General features: G+C 41.5%; 1 protein-coding gene across 1 annotated transcript; it reads right to left on the reverse strand.

Moving 5' to 3' along the window:
* Positions 1-484: 484 nt before the first annotated feature.
* Positions 485-11,871, reverse strand: ZNF326 (zinc finger protein 326). The gene is made up of 10 exons (XM_083157132.1): positions 11,713-11,871; positions 9,907-9,982; positions 7,521-7,926; positions 5,991-6,174; positions 4,973-5,072; positions 4,143-4,290; positions 3,369-3,465; positions 2,904-3,034; positions 2,295-2,390; positions 485-1,118 (listed from the first exon to the last, which is right to left on the reverse strand). The coding sequence occupies exons 2-10, from the start codon at positions 9,978-9,980 to the stop codon at positions 945-947; spliced, it is 1,410 nt and encodes a 469-aa protein (XP_083013258.1). The 5' UTR covers positions 9,981-9,982; positions 11,713-11,871; the 3' UTR covers positions 485-944.
* Between the last annotated feature and the right edge of the window lie 7,638 nt (positions 11,872-19,509).

Raw genomic sequence — 19,509 nt, forward strand, 5'->3', positions numbered from 1 at the left:
CTTTAACTTAACTTCTGATCCCCCATCTGTAATAACCCACTCATATTGCAAATGCCAGGGATGCACCCGAGCTTAGGACACTGTTCCAATACAGGAGTAACCCGGCTTGTTGCTGGGTCAGTGACATCACACATGGGCGGTGTGTCGTCAAGGGGCATGGGGAAGAGGCAGCGCTTGGTGCTGACAGCTGCCTCCTCCATGCTTTGAACGGAACCTGTATAACCCATTTACACAGCTCCATCCTTGAAGCAATACTTGTAGCTAGTGGGGTTGAAATGCCAGGGTATTGCTCCCAGGACCCATTCACAGCAGCACTACACCCTGGTTGTTTCCAGGTCCAACCAGGGGGGAAAAAAAGGCTGGTGTGAATGGGGTAAGTGGTTCAAGCATCATGAACATTAGATTAGTTATATTTTGAGGGACTGCACCTTAAGAAAAGGCTTAAGACTTTCAACATAAGGATTTTTGTACAAGTTGGAGACAATTCTTAGGTTTGGGATGGAGATTTATTTTGTTCTCAGACACAATGATCTCAGTAGCAAACAAAAATAGAAAAAAAGTAAAAAAGAAAGTTTACACTGCCACATTACTTTGGTGTCACAAGCTACAAGATAAACACTAACTGTCCAAACATTGTACAAATTAATTTCAAGACTTCACAGCATTTTCAGATTAAAAATTACTAGGATCTAGGTAACTGAAAATAAAACTGATTTTAACATCAGGGTGGGCAACCATCAATAAACATAAGATTAACAGCTTAAAAACTGAAAGAAAATAAATTCTGGATGAATACGCAAAAATTTAAACAAGGATAAGTATTTTCTTTGCAAATACAAAAAAAAAAAAATTAAACTCATTGCCTGCAAACCTAGTTTTAAAATTAGGATGGCACAACAGTTTAAAAAGGAGGGATCTTTCAGCCTTCGAGTAGTGTTACAGCACTATATATCATCAGTAGCGGTCAGTGGGTCTGCAGTAAAGTCTTCTGATTCTTGTTCTCCAGTCATCTCTGTTCCACTAGCAATAGAATCCACAGGGACATCTTCAGCAGCTTCTTCAACAGCAGATTCACCTTGGGCAACTTCATCAACTTGAACCTCAAATGGATTTTCTCCCTGGAGTAAAAATTATTATTAGTACTTATGCCAGACAGGAGATTTGCCACCATCAGAGTACCAAAGAAAGCTTTCCAGTTCTGTAAAGGTGCCAATACACTGCAATGCACGCTTCAGCGTACAGTGCAAAAAAGCTGCTGGTCCAGTAGAACGCATTGGTGACTTCTAAAGCTCATGCAGATACAACCCCCAGTGGGAAAAACATCCTGCATCATTCACCGTGACTGGACAAGACTCAGAAGATACCCCTATTTACATCAGACATCAATTGGACAAGCTTTTCAAAGGGAACGTTTATTGCACACTAGCCCCCTCACAGCAAAAAGGGTGTCATTCCCTCAATTAAGTAAGGCAAAGTCCACTTGCAAGCCATAGTCAACACTGGGACATTGTGTCCATTCCCAGAATGCCTCACTAGTCTCAGCAGGAATCCATAATGGACTCATTGGGTGAATATACCTCATATGCATGACTTTCATGATCCATTTAATACTTTTATTCTGCTGATTTTATCCAGTGTCTTTTTTTCATTATTAAAGTGTGATTTAAAATACGTAGACCTGTTCCATGTAATAATTTTAGCGCAGTTACCCATCCTGTCTATATGTATTTGGGAGTGACCCCAAACACCTATAACTGCTGCCTGACAAATACTCATTTGTAGGCACCCTTACACGATAACTTTGTATCCATCCTTTTGCCTTTTCACACCACTACCTAGGACACCTGCTGCCATTACTGTATGCGACTCAGTTAAAAAAAGGGTTAAAAGATGGCAAACTAATCTGACAATCATTGCATTAGGAAGGATTGCATAAGGAAGGATGTGTGATCGGCAAGCCTGGACAACATTGTAGGAAGTGACATCAAGTTCAAGCAGGATTATACCAAGCTTTATGTTGGTAGTCATTTCATGCCATGTAAAGTTTGCATGTCAGAGGTGGGACAACCAAAATGCAGCACATTTAGTAAATAAACATGACAGTGGTAAACACTTTGGAGATCTCTACCGATGAATTATTTTCCCACACTGGCAACAGAAAGCCACAGCTAATCACTTTGCAAAAGCAACCAAGGAAGTTGAACCAACAGCTTTAGACATAAATTGTGCATGCATACAAAGTATTGTTACAATTGACTATTCTGGGTTAGATCCAGGAAAGTATTTTAGCTTACCTTCAAATAAAGCTCATATCTGGCCTTTACAAGTGGGTTGTTCAGTATGCTTGTAGCAGTCAAAATGCTTTCTCTTTTTATTTGATCTTTATATGCCTGTGGGGAGACAGGAACAGGTGACAATTAGCTTTGCAGTGCCAAATGTATACCACATTAAAGTTTGTAATATTAATTACCATGCAACCAATTATAATCAGGAGCGTAACAGCAGGAAACTGTTACATTCTGCCCAGTGTATATCGAAAAAGTAGACTCTTAATTATGTTCTTCAAATAGCCATTACAATTTCTATGCTGTTAAAGCAAATGGAACTTTTTTTAAGTATTGAAAATGGCAAAGTTAGGCTCTATTAAACAGTGTCAAATGCAATGTATGCACATAACGCAGTAGCAGCACATTAAGAGCTGTGCACTCTGGGGCAGATTCAATTGCTCCTTGCCTCAACTGCACAAGTCCCGACATCTCAATGCTAAAAGGCTAATTGTATTTCCCTGCGGTGGGGAAGTTGCCAGAAATTAGCCATGTAGTAAGCCTCATGGCTAATTAAATGCACGTGTAGTCCGGAAAATTTAGTTGATTTTATAAAACAGATGAAAAAAAAAAAATTACCAGTTTGCTCTTTGAGTGATCAGCAGACTTAAGGTGCAGCTGCACAGAACTATGTAAAGCAGGAACGTAGATACTGCAGGCACTGCAATGTACAGTCTCAACTTTCATCATATGGTCATCGGCAGTAACTCCTACAAAGAAAGAAAAATTTAATAGAGATAAATGCAAGAAACAGGCAGTTTAATCTGTATTAGGATATAAATAAAAGTTCAGGTAAGAACACTTGGGGAGGGTATTTATCAAAGATCATAGGGAGATAACTGAGAACGTAACAGACAATTGGCTTCTTCCTTGCATCTTACAGGGGGAGTTTGAAAAAGGAATTAAGAGCCAATTGTGAAAGTAGCAAGCCATCAAAAATTTCAGATCTCAATGTGAATTTTATGAATTAAAAGTTAAAATTGCACTTTGCCATTTTGTGGTAAAACAGAGAACAATTTGATAGGATAATGTAGACAGTGTTACCTTCCATGATATCTTTCTCTGGAGCTTTTGCAGCCTCATTTTGGGTGGACTGTGCTTTACGAGCGGCAGTCTTCTTGAACTTGTTTACAATACACTCCTTATAATGAAAAAAAAAAAAAACATTCAAAGACTTGCATTAGTAACATTTGTTTTTTTCTGGGGTATACAGATGGAGGCAGCCTCTTTCTTGCAGGGGCTGGTGCACGCCCCGTGGCTACGGTGCTTTCTCCGCAGACCACCGCCTTCCCCCCCCCCCCATCCCTGCCCGTCTCCTTGAAGAGAAGACCGGCAGGATGCTGCCGTGGGACGCATGCGCATCCCGGTCCGATGGGACACCTCTGCACTGGCGTTCACCAGGCAAGGTTTATAGGCGCTCCATCTGTACATACTACATCACAAGCAATGCACACCAGTTACATTCGAGATCTCGTACATGAAACTCAATTGGGGGACTCTGCCGAATGAATACCCCGCCTTCCCTTTTAAACTCTCATCTCGTACATGCCTGCTGTAGGCACATTTTACCACTAGTCATTAGGATAAAATTAAGTGGAAGACAAATCTACCAGAGGTTCTTCCAAGTTGTAATCAAACATTGGTCCAATTCCCTTATAGATTTACTAACATGATACATCTCGATTATCGAATTTCATATAGAAAGCCAGAGTGCCTCTTGGTAATGTACATATAAGCAATATAACTATTTGAAGTTTATTCAAAAGTGATGTTAATTTTAAGTTATAGGAGTCCACTGAACATTTTTGTATGACTTACATGCAAGAACTCCATGACTGGTTTGTCAAATTTGGTTTGTTTTTGAATATGATCCAGCATCTCCTGATGAGCTGGACTCTCCAAGTGCTCTTCAATACCCTTTTCATCAAATGATCTAAACTTGCAGAACGAACATGTGAAGGCCATTCTGAAAAAAAGGCATTTGGTTAGTAATGGGGTAATCACACAGCCAAGAACTTTACAGCAAGGCTATCCTTAATGTGAACCTGTCAATTCTCAAAGCTGCAATTTGATTGGCTTACTTAATGCCAGGGTAACTATTTACAAATCATTTAAAAAAGGACGTGTAAACATTTTTTGTAATTAGATTGGCAAGTTAACTGGGTAGCTTTAAGAATTGAAAAGGTTCACTCTAAAGAGACAGTAACACCAGTATTCTAAGACTGACTAAAGCTTCTCCAACAGGATACAACCTATAAGGCTTTCATTGCATTGAGTAATGTTTGACAAATCAGATTTTAGTAAAGTAAAAAATCATACTTTTCCCTTATGAATGGATTGTACCTGCTTTAAAATGCAAAATCATCAATATGGAAAACTCATTAGCATGAAACTGAATAAAAAGGATTGGTGTTAATGCCTCTTTAGAAATAGTGTTTAGTTTAACAGGGAGACCCTACTATAGATAGCCATTGTAAATAAAAGCAAAGGAAACACCATGAAAACTGGAATGGAATGATGTTCGCAGATCCAGTTAGTAATGGCATTACCAATGATTTATTTTGCCACAATAGCCACGTTAATATTCAAGTTCTGATCTCCCAATGAAACTAAAGACCAATAGCTAAATAGTAACGGCAGACCTGTACCCATCGCCATATTTTTCGCTGTTTTTCTCTCTTCTGCGTCTTTGCTTCTCTCGCCTTGCTTCTGTTCGTCGCTTTTCTTCCTCTTCGGGATCAACGGGCTCTGGAGAAAGAGTTCTATTTAGTCCACATATGCAGTGTGATTTAAGCATGTACTCCTTTATAAGTTACCAATTATTAGTTTGCTGTAAGCAGTATATCATTATCCTTCCCAAACTCAATCACAGCCCACTACAACTATATATTAGGCAGACATTGCCTGGTCCCTTCCAGTGCTTACTGAAAAAAACAGCTTTAGATTAAAAAAAAAAAAAAAAAGGGGGGGGGGGGTGGTGTATAAATCACTAGTAAGTGTTTTAAAATAAAGTAGTACGTTTATTTATAAGGCGCCGCAAAGTGTCCGCAGCGCCGTACATAGCAAACAAAAAACAAATGACAAGGTAATGTACAGGGTGTGTTGAAAAATACAGTATAAATAGGGGTATAGCTGGTAGAAATAAAATCAGCATCAGTTCAGAAGTAGGTGTCAAAATTGTCGAGGAGACTGAAGATGAAGTAGAGGAAGGGAAGAACAGGACAGGTGAGGTAAAGGCTGGTTTCACACACTCCGGCTCCTGCCGGACGGCGAAATCCCGCACGGCCAGGGAGCCGTGCCGCACACATTAGTTGTGAATGGACACTATTGTGTCCATTCACACGGGACGGCCACGACCCGGTCGCACGGCTGCAGCAGGATCCCTCCACTGGAAGGGACGGCTGCCGGGTTGTGGCCATCCCCTCCATGATAAACTAGTGTGCGCGGCACGGCTCCCTGGCCGTGCGGGATTTCACCGTCCGGCAGGAGCCGGAGTGTGAAACCAGCCAAAGAAGTAGGGCGAGTACGTGAGGCAGGAGGACCCTACTCATAAGAGTTAACATACTAAAAATAGGTGGGCGGACGAACGAAAAACAGGATAAGAGGATCAAGAGGTTAGGTTAGAAAGTAGTGAAAACTGATAACTTAGACAGAACTGGCACTTACCGGGGGCAGGTGTCTTAGCATTTTGGTTTCCTCCGGGTTTTGAGAGCTTTGGTTTTTTGTTAAAGCCTACAGGTGCTTTGAACGGCTGTACCATCTTTCTTTTTAATCCTCTTGCCATTCCACCAGCCATAGGCTGGTTCTTATAGTCAGCCATTCCAGGTCTGCGCATACCACGACCAATTTGCTGAAAATAGGGTGCAATAATGTTACACAAGTGAATCTCAGTGTTTTGTTTTTTTAAACTTGCCCCTTTAAAGTACAAGAGTGGCACTGGAAACAAAGATAACCACTCTTGTCAATAAAGGGGCTATAGAAAAGGAAAACAAGTAAAGAACCCAGGAGGAGGGGGAAGAAAAAAAAAAAAAAATATATATATATATATATATATATATAAATAAAATAAAACCCCAAAACCTCCAAACATGCCCAAAAGAGAATAAAATAAAGCACATTACAAGTTTCGCAAACGTATTAAAGGTGCAATGCATTTTAAAAGAGTTTACAAAGTATTAACAAGGGATATTGTAGGGCTAGCTTGAAAAGACTGCCATAGAATGAAAGTACTTGTGTTCTGTATGTCAGAGTGAAAAGTACCTCAAACTTAACCTGTTGAGTGCCAATGTTACTGTGAAAAAATATCTGCTGTGGGCGAGCTTGGTATTTTTAGTTGATATTTTACACAACTGAAAGCAATGTTAGCACTCAAAGGGTTAATACAATCCTAAATCAAGGTTAGAGGGCTTAAAAACTTAACATGAAGTTTTAAAGCCTCATTAATATTTAGGTATTTTAAGGCCATACAATTTCTGCTCTTGCCAGTCCTGGGTGCCTGATGGCTGCATTTGTGCAGATTAAGCCATTTAATCTCCCTAACAGCCATCATTGTCCCCACTAAAAACTATATACACAAGCAGGACCTTGTTAACAAAACCCATTAGTTTTAGGTTTTCATTTTTTATATACTTAAAGCCCTAGGACATTGTACTGTTCCACTCTAAGGTGCAAAACAGATGTCACACTAATGATTCCTATAGAAACTTAAATAAAAGTTTCAGTTTAATACATTTACCACTACATCAGGGGGGGGGCAGAAAATTGGCAATTATTCTCTTTAAAAAGGTAGCCATCAATTAAGCCTACTGTAGGACAGTAGTATAAGTCATAATACATTGCACCTTTAACCTACTCAGAACTTCAAAAAGGTCTTCTTGTAACCTTTCACAAATTGTTTACTTAGTTATGCTCTAATAAAAAGGAAGTTGTTTTTTTTCCTTGCAAGTGTCTAGAACATAATATTATATAGTACTTAATTTTTCTTTCACATGGAAAGAATTTACCAAACTGGCAAAACTCCCAAATTAACCTTTAAAGCATTACTTCTTTAAAAGCCAACATTCAGACTGGGAGAACATAGCTTCTAAGTATATTTGCAATAGAATAATAATATGGACAACATGCCATTTTAAAGTTCTGGTCTGGAAATAATTCAAAGTGACTGTCAAAAAGAATCTGAGAAGATTCTGTACTTACTCCTCCTCTGCCACGGCCTCTGCCTGCTGCTGGTCCTCCAAAAGCATCATTGCTTCTGCCGCCAAATGCACCGTCGGGGTAAGCAGGCATTCCTCTTCCCCGAGAGCCTACTGCTGCAGGCTTCATATAGGGTGAAGAAAAACCACCGTAGGAAGAGTAAGTGTCTCTTCCTCTGTCCTCCATAAACCCAGTCCTCACTTTTGCTCGTGTGAAAGACGGATCCCAGCTAGACCCGCCCTGGTTTCTACCTTCAAAAGATTCAACGCTACTCCGGTACTGGGTCTCATATCGATCATCATAACTATCTCCGTAGCCTTGATCGGATTCATTATAACCATAGCCAGATCTGTACAGATCTCGCCCACCCACAGAAGACCTGGAGTCAAAAGACTCATAAGGTCCAAACCTGGAAAAATTGACGTGAGGAGAAAAATAGATGTAAGCTTACCAGAGTTAAACAAGGCAGAACATTAAAGCATCAGTTGACATTTATCAACTTTACAGTAAAATTTCAAACATTAAAGTACATTAACTAACCTAATATATTTAGGCAGTTCATGTTAATGAAGATAACCTCCCAAAATCTGGAAAGTTTGTTATTAGGAATGAACGGAGGACTGATTAGATGCATCAGAATATTGATACATCATATGAGAAAAATATTTTGACATTGCCGAGTTTGTGTAAAAGGCAAAAGACATAAGATATCTTAAGCTTTGCCTAGAAATAAAAATTTCCCTCAGGCAGTTAAAATTGCTGAGGTATATATCACAGCACGTCCAGATTTGGGGAGTCTATTTAGAAATGACCAAGATAGTGGACAACTAGATTAACAAAATAAATACAATGTGCAACATCAGTATCATTATTCTACGTTAAATTAAGCAAGGCATCAAAAAAGTGCCAATTCTATATAAAGAAGACTGTAGTGATATGTACTGACCCTTATAATATTACATGTACAAATATTTAAGAGTTGGATGAAATACATTATAAAGCAGGTGACCTGAACACAGGATAATTAACACACCAGTTCACACACTGGTTAATATATGCTAAGCAAGATCAGTTAAGGTACCCATACACTGTACAATTGTTGGGTGCGATGAGATGCTTGCTACCATCACACAGCTCAAAAAGTATGTGCTGCACATACTTGTACTAGATCTCATCTCATTGTATTGCAAAACCTATGTGATGCAATATTGTATACAATTATACAGTGTATGGGCACCTTTAGAACTCGCTTTTGTTTAATTCAAGTCTCTGTAGAAAAATATTTTATACAACACCAAAGATTACTGTAACAAGTTTTATTCATGTTTCTATAACAGGGTGGCCACAACTTAACAGGAAAGCATGCATTTTTAAGCAGTGCCGACTGGTGTCAGTGTGTAAATGAAGATTCAGCAACGCTGCAGTAAACTGGATTACTTCTAAAATGTGTACAACTTGGCAGTGCGAGAGCCAAGATGCAGATTTGGTTAGGAGGACTTTGCCTGTTAAGTCAGGCAAGTACATTATAAATTGACTTACTGTTATTTTAAGCCTTATCAGAATCTGTATACAGATTGCATGCCGCAAATTAAACATTATGCTACCTAGACGAATAGTGATGACCAGTCCGAATATTACTATACAAAAATTAGCAATGCAGCAAGACACTATTGTGTGGTAGAAGTTTTAAACAAAGTTCCAAGCACTGCGGTGGACCATTCACTGAAGTGCTATTCCATTTAAATATAGTAACTATGCCAAGAAGGCACATCACTGCATTTGTCCCATAATTATAAAGTGTTCACATTTAGGGCCAGATGTTTCAAGCGTCACATAGATAGTGATAACCAGCCAATCAGCTCCAACCTGTCATTTTTCAAACCAAGCCTCTAACATGGAAGTCAGGAGCTGATTGGCTGGCTGTTTATCACTCTCCATTGTATCACTTTTTGAAGCTTGATACATATGGCCCTAAATGAGAACTTTATACTTATGACACGTACAGTGAGGGGAGCGCACATGTACTATTTATGCTAGTTTACTGTAGACACTTCAGACTCAATATACTTCTAGCTGCAAACCCTGAAGCTTATCAGGCATGCGTTACAGTGAAAATAAACAGCATTATGCCAAATTAAACACTACTTAAGTAATAAATACTAAAACTAACCAAATAAAGTGTTAAAAGTATGCCAAGGTAAAAGCAAGAGCACTACGCGCTTAGGGAAGTGGTAACTGGAAAAATATGCACTTTTAAATAAAGGAAACACATACTGAAACTATATGGCAGGTTTCCCCATTTTAATTATATAGCTACACATCTAGGGAATCTAGTTCTGTGAATAAGAGAACTAGATAAACCCCAGGGCTACAAAAGTAGAACATTTACCTTTCACCAGAGTTGTCCATTGCAAAGCTGTCCATGCTACGGCCATAAGAGCCATGCCCATATTCACGCTCCATGCCTGAAAGTGAGAGTGACAAATCCTTTATTAACTCAGCGAGCAGTATTAAACATAGACATGATATTAAATTGGTTATTTACCAGCAAAGCAAGCCTGCTGTTCAGAAGGCAAGCCAAGGAGGAAGAGAAGTGAAAATCCGTTTCGCCTGGAGGGATGAGCCACTTAGACATGCCATATGGCAGAAAGTAGACATATGTGCACCAAGTAAAATATGCAAATGGGTAAGGCACAAAAACCTGTCCCTTTACTTAAGCAATTTGAGATGTGACATTAGCCACCTTTACTTACAATACCTATCCGTTTTTTCTGCCTTTCAAATGGGGCCATATGAAGACAGATTGGGTTGTGCGCAACCGGAATTTGGGTGATAGCAGGGCATTTTTATCAAAGTAGTCTAGTATGTAACCAGCTTAAGTGCTCAGGGGTGGAGTGAAGCATTACAGTGGGAACATATATTAACTGGAAAGCACTAGACACCAGTAGGGGTATTTTTCTTTATACTTAGTCGCAGTGGTTAAAGGTTGCAATAGCCTCCCAAGAGGATCAGTGCCTTTGTTAAAGACCAATTTAAATTTTTGGCTTGTGTGAGGGGGGGTTGCAATTGTTTGTCCCCACATCTGCCACAAGATGGGTCCCAATGGAGCTGGACACCATGATTCTGCTCACTGCTTGAGGTGGAAAGCAGATACAAAAAAAAAAAAAAACTCTAATGTCTGGGTGCCATGACGGAACTTTGTCAAGTGCATTAGTTTAAACACAGCTTTACACTGGTCTGTTTGTACACAGAAAACAAATTGCCATCACTTTAGACAGGCAACCAGACACACAAAACAATGATTTGTCCTTATTCAGCCCTGATTGAGAATGAATGCCTGCTCAGACTACAAGGGTTATTATGGTGCTGTGAGCAAAGACATGGGGACACCTAAACAAATGATATATATTAAAAAGATCCCCATTACCTGCACTCAGGGACCACATTTTCCTACTTTGGCCACCATCCATCCTTAATTTAATTTCGCCTGTGGCTGATCAGTTTGGGAAGGAAAGAAGGCAGATAATAGAAATACATTGAGGTAAAGATCGGGAAAATAGATTGAGGCGCGTTATGTGCTCAGATACGGAAAGCGTTAGATGTGGGGGGAGGGGAGTCAGACAATGGCCACATGCAGCACGCCATCTACACATGCACAGCAGCGGTACAACACCCACATACAAGGTGGCCTGCAGCTCAGTGCAGTCATGCAAGAACAAAGCTACGGTCAGGACGCGCTCTAGCGAGCTGCCTCCAAAACCGAAAGGAAACCGCCGACACTTGCCGCATGGGCGAACTATAGGCCCAGCCGCCATTTTACCTGGAGAAACGCAATACATGGCAGCAGCATCGGGAACACTCTGGGTTACACGGTGGCGGGAGAGACCGTGACGATCGCGCATAAACCGCACGATGGAAGCGGCGGAAAGATGGGAGGAAAACCGGGCGCGCGCATTACAGCGCGGAATCAGGCGCCAAAGTAGCAGGATGGGGATAATAAGACGGGGGACCAGGGATTACTGGCAGGCGGCGGTCTAATAAGGCGGCTGAATAAGAAATAGACTAATCGGCGTCGGGCCAAGCCGCCGGCTGTTGCGCAAGGACAAGGCGCGAAAAGAGCAGCCGCCATATTAGATAAGCCGCGCTCGCCTGCATCCGCACACAAGGCCACACGGGACAAGGGGCTGACTCTCACCTGAAGCAAACGTTGTGCGGAGTTGGTCGAGTTTCGTGAATGGATGAATGGGCGCGTCCTCACTGCTCTGCCGCCTGTGCTGGAAGAAGTGCGAAGCAAATGGAGGAGCTGCTTCCTCTTACTTGCAGAAGAAATGGCGGACGCTGAAGTGACGTCACGACACCCACGCCCTGCCAGCTATTGGTCGCGAAGACATAGCGTTGTCACGTGGTTCTCTGCTTTCCCCGCCCCCCGAATTCCCTTTGTCAGTGAGTGGCTGACTAGTAGTAATGTTGCAGACGCTGTATGGCCTGAACAGCAGGGCGGGTGCAGCTGCAGCAGAGATTTACATAATTACGGAGTGTGTGTGGAGGAGATAGGATATGATTAGGAATCTTCCTTCCTCTCCCGCACATTGCAATCACATGTACTGTACATTTCCAGGCTCTGTAAGACTAAAAGTAGTAACTAATAAATATCTAGCAAATTTTCCTTTTTTTTTTTTTTAAGTTCAAGGGACATCTATGTACCAAGCCAGCGGTTCCCAAACTGTGTGCCTAGGCGCCCTGGGGTGCCTCAGGACATTTGCTGGGATGCCTTGGGTTGGTGGACTATATCTATTTATATTATTTATGGGCAATGTAACGGGCGAGTGCTTTTATTTGCCGCTCATAACATACAGTATGAGGACAAACAGAAGCAAATCCTGTCCCTCACCACATAACTGTGATATATAAACACAATGTACTTAATGTGTTTATGAATTTCTCAATAGGAAACATTTGGCCTAGGGGTGCCTTGAAAAAATGTTGATGCCCTATGGCAGTGGTTCTCAACCTTAGTCATCAAGGACCCCAACAGTGCACATTTTCCAGGTCTCCATACACAATCAAAGGTGAAATAATTAGCTCCACCTGTGATCTTTTGAAATGTGTCAGTGACTAATGAGTACACCTGTTCACCTGCCAGGTGACCTGGAAAACGTGCACTGTTGGGGGTCCCTGAGGACCGAGGTTGAGAACCACTGCTCTAGGGCACCGTGATTCAAAAAAGGTTGGGAATCGCTGTACCAACCCGTTTAGTTGTCATATGATGGCAACTGTTTAATGCTCACAAGAAACTAAGCTGGATTATTTATTTATTAACAGTTTCTTATATAGCGCATACATATTCCGCAGCACTTTACAGAGCATAGTTGAACATTCATATCGGTTCCTGCCCCAGTGGAGCTTACAATCTATATGCCCTACCACATATCCACGCGCACACATTTACTCTTTGGTTAATTTTGTCAGAAGCCAATTAACCTACCAGTATATTTTTGGAATGTGGCAGGAAACCGGAGTACCTGGAGGAAACCCACGCAAGTACGGAGAGAATATACAAACTCAACACAGTTAGGGCCATGGTGGGAATCAAACCCATGGCCGGAGGCGGTAATGCTAACCATTACACTTATGATCCCTGTCCTGCAACCAAGCTTGTCTCATTTGCTTTTGCATCCGTGGATTGTTAATACTAATAGAGAACTAAGGTGTAAGCTTACACATCCGCTCGCTGCGTACCGGGGGATCCGGCAGGGGCATTTACCTGCTTCCTAGGCAGCGGATAAACCCTAAACCTGGTTTCAGGCCAGCACAAATCCTAAGGGCTTGTTTATATAAAGGGGGGAAACTGGGTGGGGTATTTACACTGTACACTGGGGTATTTGCACTGGGCCAAAGAGGTTTTCCATTCAGTTTACCTAACCTAACCATATTAAAATAAGCCTGATGAATAGGTAATAGGCGGAAAATGTATTCTTGACTATGCCCATTATGATCTAGCAGTTTCTACAGAGACACTACTATGGTAATGAGCTCTACCTTGTCAGTGCTGAAATTATTGTAGCTCTACATCAGTGGTCGCCAACCCGTCGCTCGCGAGCTACCGGTAGCTCGCCTGAGCGAAACGGGTGGCTCGACCACTGCTGCCTGCCCGGTCCGCCCACTGTTGCCGCTGGCTTGCTGCACTATAGCCGCCACCTTGCGCCGCTATAGCCGCCGCCTTGCCCCGCTACAGCCGCCGTCACCTTCCCCCGCTGTAGTCCTTGTTACGGGGACCAGAGGAGACAGCAGGCGCTAGAAGTCATATTTGACCTCTAGCGTCTGACAGGGAGCACCGCGCTAAGCGCTCCCGGCACTTCCAGGTAACGCTGCAGCTCTGTGTTCCCAGTCATATGCTAGAAGTCAAATATGACTTCTAGCGTGGTGTAGGGAAAGACAACAGAGACCGGACTCCATAAGCCAGCAGGGGGATGGAGGAGCTGAGCTCCGAACGCGGCAGCAGCCAGCAGCAATGACTAATTTATTATGGAGTAATTTATTATAGTGAAATTGCCCACTATGCCCATATGAAGACGGGCATAGTGGAGGGGGCAAGCAGTGACCCCCTTGTCAATGAGCATTAACCCCAGGCAACAAAAAATTAACCCCTGACAGCAAGCAGGTAATTTACATTTTTTTATTAGAAGATTTACTGTGGGACATTGTGTGCAATATGTGTAATGGGCATCATTTGTGTGGCACATGTTTAATGAGCATCAAGGTGTGGGGCATATGTTTAAAGGAGCTTCACGTTGTGGGTCATAGGCATAATCGGCATCACGGTGTGTGGCATATGTATAATGGAGTATCATGGTGTGGCATATGTATAATGGTGCATCACGGTGTAGGGCATTTGTATAATGGGCATCGTGTGTGTGTGGCATATGTATAATGGATCCTGTAATAGGACCAATAATTCCTAATAAACCTGTTTTCATTTATAGGAGGGCACCCTCCATAAAAGATAAATTAGTCAAAAGCACCTTAGACACAGTAAAAATAAATAATACTCGTAGCCAAGGTTTTCATAGATGTGGCCTATGTATGATGTGTAAACATACAAAGGGGCCAAGTAAAATCAAAGAATTTCAGGTGAAATAAACTACATATTCAATAAAACAGTTCATCACCTGTAACACAAAAAACGTCATATATGCATTCGAATGTGATTGTAATCTGATATATATCGGCAAAACCACTAGGGGTCTCAAAGTCAGACTGGCCGAACATATAAGAAATATTAAACGGGGATTAGAAAACCATCCAGTCTCATCTCATTTTAAATTAAAGCATAATTCCAACCCACATTCCAACAAAAGATTTTGGGCACTGGAACAAATTATACCTACGTGGAAAACAAAAGATGTTGATATAAGACTGGCGAAAACAGAAATGAAATGGATTTTCAAATTAACCCCTTCCTGACAGAGCCAGTTTTTGCGTTCCTGACAGAGCCCTTTTTTTCAAATCTGACATGTCTCACTTAAGTGGGGATAACTTTTTTTTGCTTTTACTTATCCCAGTGATTTTGAGATTGTTTTTTCGTGACACATTGTACTTCAAATTAGTGGTAAATTTGGGTCGATACAGTCTGTGTTTTTTTGTGAAAAATACCAAAATATCGTGAAAAAATGGAAAATTTAGCGATTTGCAAAATGTTAAATTTTCTGCTTGTGAGACAAATAATCTTACCACTCAAAATAGTGAATAACTAACATAGACCATATGTCTACTTTATGTTGACATCATTATTTCAACTTCCTTTTAATTTTTTGGGACACTAGGAGGCTTACAATATGAATAGCAAATTCTCAAATTTTCAAGAAAATTTCAAACACTGATTTTTTTAGGGACCAGTTCAGTTCTGATGTGACTTTGAGGGACTTGTATGTGAGACACCCCCATAAATGATGCCATTTCAAAAACTGCACCCCTCACAGTATTCAAAACAGCATTTTGGAAGTTTGTTAACCCTTTAGGTGTTTCACAGGAATTAAAACAAAGTGTAGGTGAAATTTCAAAATTTCTTTTTTTTTGCAGATTTGCAATTTTAATACATTTTTCTAAGGAACACAGTACATTTTACTAGAGAAATGTGACTGAAAATTGATTCCCCCAATTCTTTTGTTTTCATAAATATCCTATATGTGGCCCTAGTGTGCACGGTGACCAAACCACAGGCTTCATAATAGAAGGAGCACCTACTTGATTTTGGAGCCTCCTTTTTATGAGATTATTTTTTAGGCACCATGTAGGTTTCTAGGCACCATAAGATGCTAAAAGTTAGGAACCCCCCCACAAGTGACCCCATTTTGCAAACTACACCCCTCAGGGAATTCATCTAGGGGTATAGTGTACATTTCAAACCCCCAGGGGTTTCACCAATTGTGGTACAACTGGGCAGTGAAAATGAAAAATTATTTTTTTTACACAAAAATACAGTTCTGGCTCCAAATTTGTCATTTTCAGAAGGTATGAAGGAGACAAAGCACCCCAAAATCTGTGCCCCAATTTCTCCCGAGTACGGCAATGCCTCACATGTGACCAAAAAATACCAGTTGGGTGCATGGCAGGACTCAGAAGGGAAGGAGTGATTTTTGGATTTTGCAGCTCAGATTCTGGTGGAATTTCGGTGGGTGCTATGTCGCATTAGCAAGACCCCCAAAGCACCAATACAGTGGAACCCCCCACAAGTGACCCCATTTTGCAAAGTACACCCCTCAGGGAATTCATCTAGGGGTATAGTGTACATTTCAAACCCCCAGGGGTTTCACCAATTTTGATACAAGTGGGCAGTGAAAATGAAAAATTACATTTTTTTACACAAAAATGCAGTTCTGGCTCAAAATTTTTCATTTTCAGAAGGTATGAAGGAGAAAAAGCACCCCAAAATCTGTGCCCCAATTTCTCCCGAGTACGGCAATGCCTCACATGTGACCAAAAAATACCAGTTGGGTGCATGGCAGGACTCAGAAGGGAAGGAGTGATTTTTGGATTTTGCAGCACAGATTCTGGTGGAATGAATGGTGGGTGCTATGTTGCACCAATACAGTGGAACCCCCCCACAAGTCACCCCATTTTGCAAAGTAAACCCCTCAGGAAATTCATCTAGGGGTATAGTGTACATTTCAAACCCCCAGGGGTTTCACCAATTTTGATACAAGTGGGCAGTGAAAATGAAAAATTACATTTTTTTACACAAAAATGCAGTTCTGGCTCAAAATTTTTCATTTTCAGAAGGTATGAAGGAGAAAAAGCACCCCAAAATATGTGCCCCAATTTCTCCCGAGTACGGAAATGCCTCACATGTGACCAAAAAATACCAGTTGGGTGCATGGCAGGACTCAGAACGGAAGGAGTGATTTTTGGATTTTGCGGCTCAGATTCTGGTGGAATTTTGGTGGGTGCTATGTCGCATTAGCAAGACCCCCCAAGCACCAATACAGTGGAACCCCCCCACAAGTCACCCCATTTTGAAAACTACACCCCTCAGGGAATTCATCTAGGGGTATAGTGTACATTTCAAACCCCCAGGGGTTTCACCAATTTTGATACAAGTGGGCAGTGAAAATGAAAAATTACATTTTTTACACAAAAATGCAGTTCTGGCTCGAAATTTTTCATTTTCAGAAGGTATGAAGGAGAAAAAGCACCCCAAAATCTGTGCCCCAATTTCTCCCGAGTACGGCAATGCCTCACATGTGACCAAAAAATACCAGTTGGGTGCATGGCAGGACTCAGAACGGAAGGAGTGATTTTTGGATTTTGCAGCTCAGATTCTGGTGGAATTTTGGTGGGTGCTATGTCGCATTAGCAAGACCCCCCAAGCACCAATACAGTGGAACCCCCCCACAAGTCACCCCATTTTGAAAACTACACCCCTCAGGGAATTCATCTAGGGGTATAGTGTACATTTCAAACCCCCAGGGGTTTCACCAATTTTGATACAAGTGGGCAGTGAAAATGAAAAATTACATTTTTTTACACAAAAATGCAGTTCTGGCTCAAAATTTTTCATTTTCAGAAGGTATGAAGGAGAAAAAGCACCCCAAAATCTGTGCCCCAATTTCTCCCGAGTACGGAAATGCCTCACATGTGACCAAAAAATACCAGTTGGGTGCATGGCAGGACTCAGAACGGAAGGAGTGATTTTTGGATTTTGCAGCACAGATTTTGGTGGAATGAATGGTGGGTGCTATGTTGCACCAATACAGTGGAACCCCCCCACAAGTCACCCCATTTTGCAAAGTACACCCCTCAGGGAATTCATCTAGGGGTATAGTGTACATTTCAAACCCCCAGGGGTTTCACCAATTTTGATACAAGTGGGCAGTGAAAATGAAAAATTACATTTTTTTACACAAAAATGCAGTTCTGGCTCAAAATTTTTCATTTTCAGAAGGTATGAAGGAGACAAAGCACCCCAAAATCTGTGCCCCAATTTCTCCGGAGTACGGCAATGCCTCACATGTGACCAAAAAATACCATTTGGGTGCATGGCAGGACTCAGAAGGGAAGGAGTGATTTTGGGATTTTGCAGCTCAGATTCTGGTGGAATTTTGGTGGGTGCTATGTCGCATTAGCAAGACCCCCCAAGCACCAATACAGTGGAACCCCCCCACAAGTGACCCCATTTTGCAAACTACACCCCTCAGGGAATTCATCTAGGGGTATAGTGTACATTTCAAACCCCCAGGGGTTTCACCAATTTTGATACAAGTGGGCAGTGAACATGAAAAATTACATTTTTTACACAAAAATGCAGTTCTGGCTCAAAATTTTTCATTTTCAGAAGGTATGAAGGAGAAAAAGCACCCCAAAATCTGTGCCCCAATTTCTCCCGAGTACGGCAATGCCTCACATGTGACCAAAAAATACCAGTTGGGTGCATGGCAGGACTCAAAAGGGAAGGAGTGATTTTTGGATTTTGCAGCTCAGATTCTGGTGGAATTTTGGTGGGTGCTATGTCGCATTAGCAAGACCCCCCAAGCACCAATACAGTGGAACCCCCCCACAAGTGACCCCATTTTGCAAACTACACCCCTCAGGGAATTCATCTAGGGGTATAGTGTACATTTAAAATCCCCAGGGGTTTCACCAATTTTGATAAAAGTGGGCAGTGAAAATGAAAAATTACATTTTTTTACACAAAAATGCAGTTCTGGCTCAAAATTTTTCATTTTCAGAAGGTATGAAGGAGAAAAAGCACCCCAAAATCTGTGCCCCAATTTCTCCCGAGTACGGAAATGCCTCACATGTGACCAAAAAATACCAGTTGGGTGCATGGCAGGACTCAGAACGGAAGGAGTGATTTTTGGATTTTGCAGCACAGATTTTGGTGGAATGAATGGTGGGTGCTATGTTGCACCAATACAGTGGAACCCCCCCACAAGTCACCCCATTTTGCAAAGTACACCCCTCAGGGAATTCATCTAGGGGTATAGTGTACATTTCAAACCCCCAGGGGTTTCACCAATTTTGATACAAGTGGGCAGTGAAAATGAAAAATTACATTTTTTTACACAAAAATGCAGTTCTGGCTCAAAATTTTTCATTTTCAGAAGGAATGAAGGAGACAAAGCACCCCAAAATCTGTGCCCCAATTTCTCCCGAGTACGGCAATGCCTCATGTGTGACCAAAAAGTGGCAGGACTCAGAAGGGAAGGAGTGATATTTGGATTTTGCAGCACAAATTCTGGTGGAATGATGGTGGGTGCTATGTCGCATTAGCAAGACCCCCAAAGCACCAATACAGTGGAACCCCCCCACAAGTGACCCCATTTTGCAAACTACACCCCTCAGGGAATTCATCTAGGGGTATAGTGTACATTTCAAACCCCCAGGGGTTTCACCAATTTTGATAAAACTGGGCAGTGAACATGAAAAATTACATTTTTTTACACAAAAATGCAGTTCTGGCTCAAAATTTTTCATTTTCACAAGGAATGAAGGA

Source organism: Crinia signifera, chromosome 8 (assembly GCF_055691185.1).
Source record: "Crinia signifera chromosome 8, ASM5569118v1, whole genome shotgun sequence".
Taxonomy (NCBI): Eukaryota; Metazoa; Chordata; class Amphibia; order Anura; family Myobatrachidae; genus Crinia; species Crinia signifera.

What these genes read in the sequence shown, in the direction of transcription:
- ZNF326 (XM_083157132.1), bottom strand. Translation starts at nt 9,980, where the DNA reads ATGGAGCGTGAATATGGGCATGGCTCTTATGGCCGTAGCATGGACAGC. An exon ending in TGCTAAGACACCTGCCCCCG is followed by an intron (nt 5,073 to 5,990) that starts GTAAGTGCCAGT and finishes CTCTTTCTCCAG; the next exon opens with AGCCCGTTGATCCCGAAGAG. An exon ending in AGAGAAAGATATCATGGAAG is followed by an intron (nt 3,035 to 3,368) that starts GTAACACTGTCT and finishes CTTTCTTTGTAG; the next exon opens with GAGTTACTGCCGATGACCAT.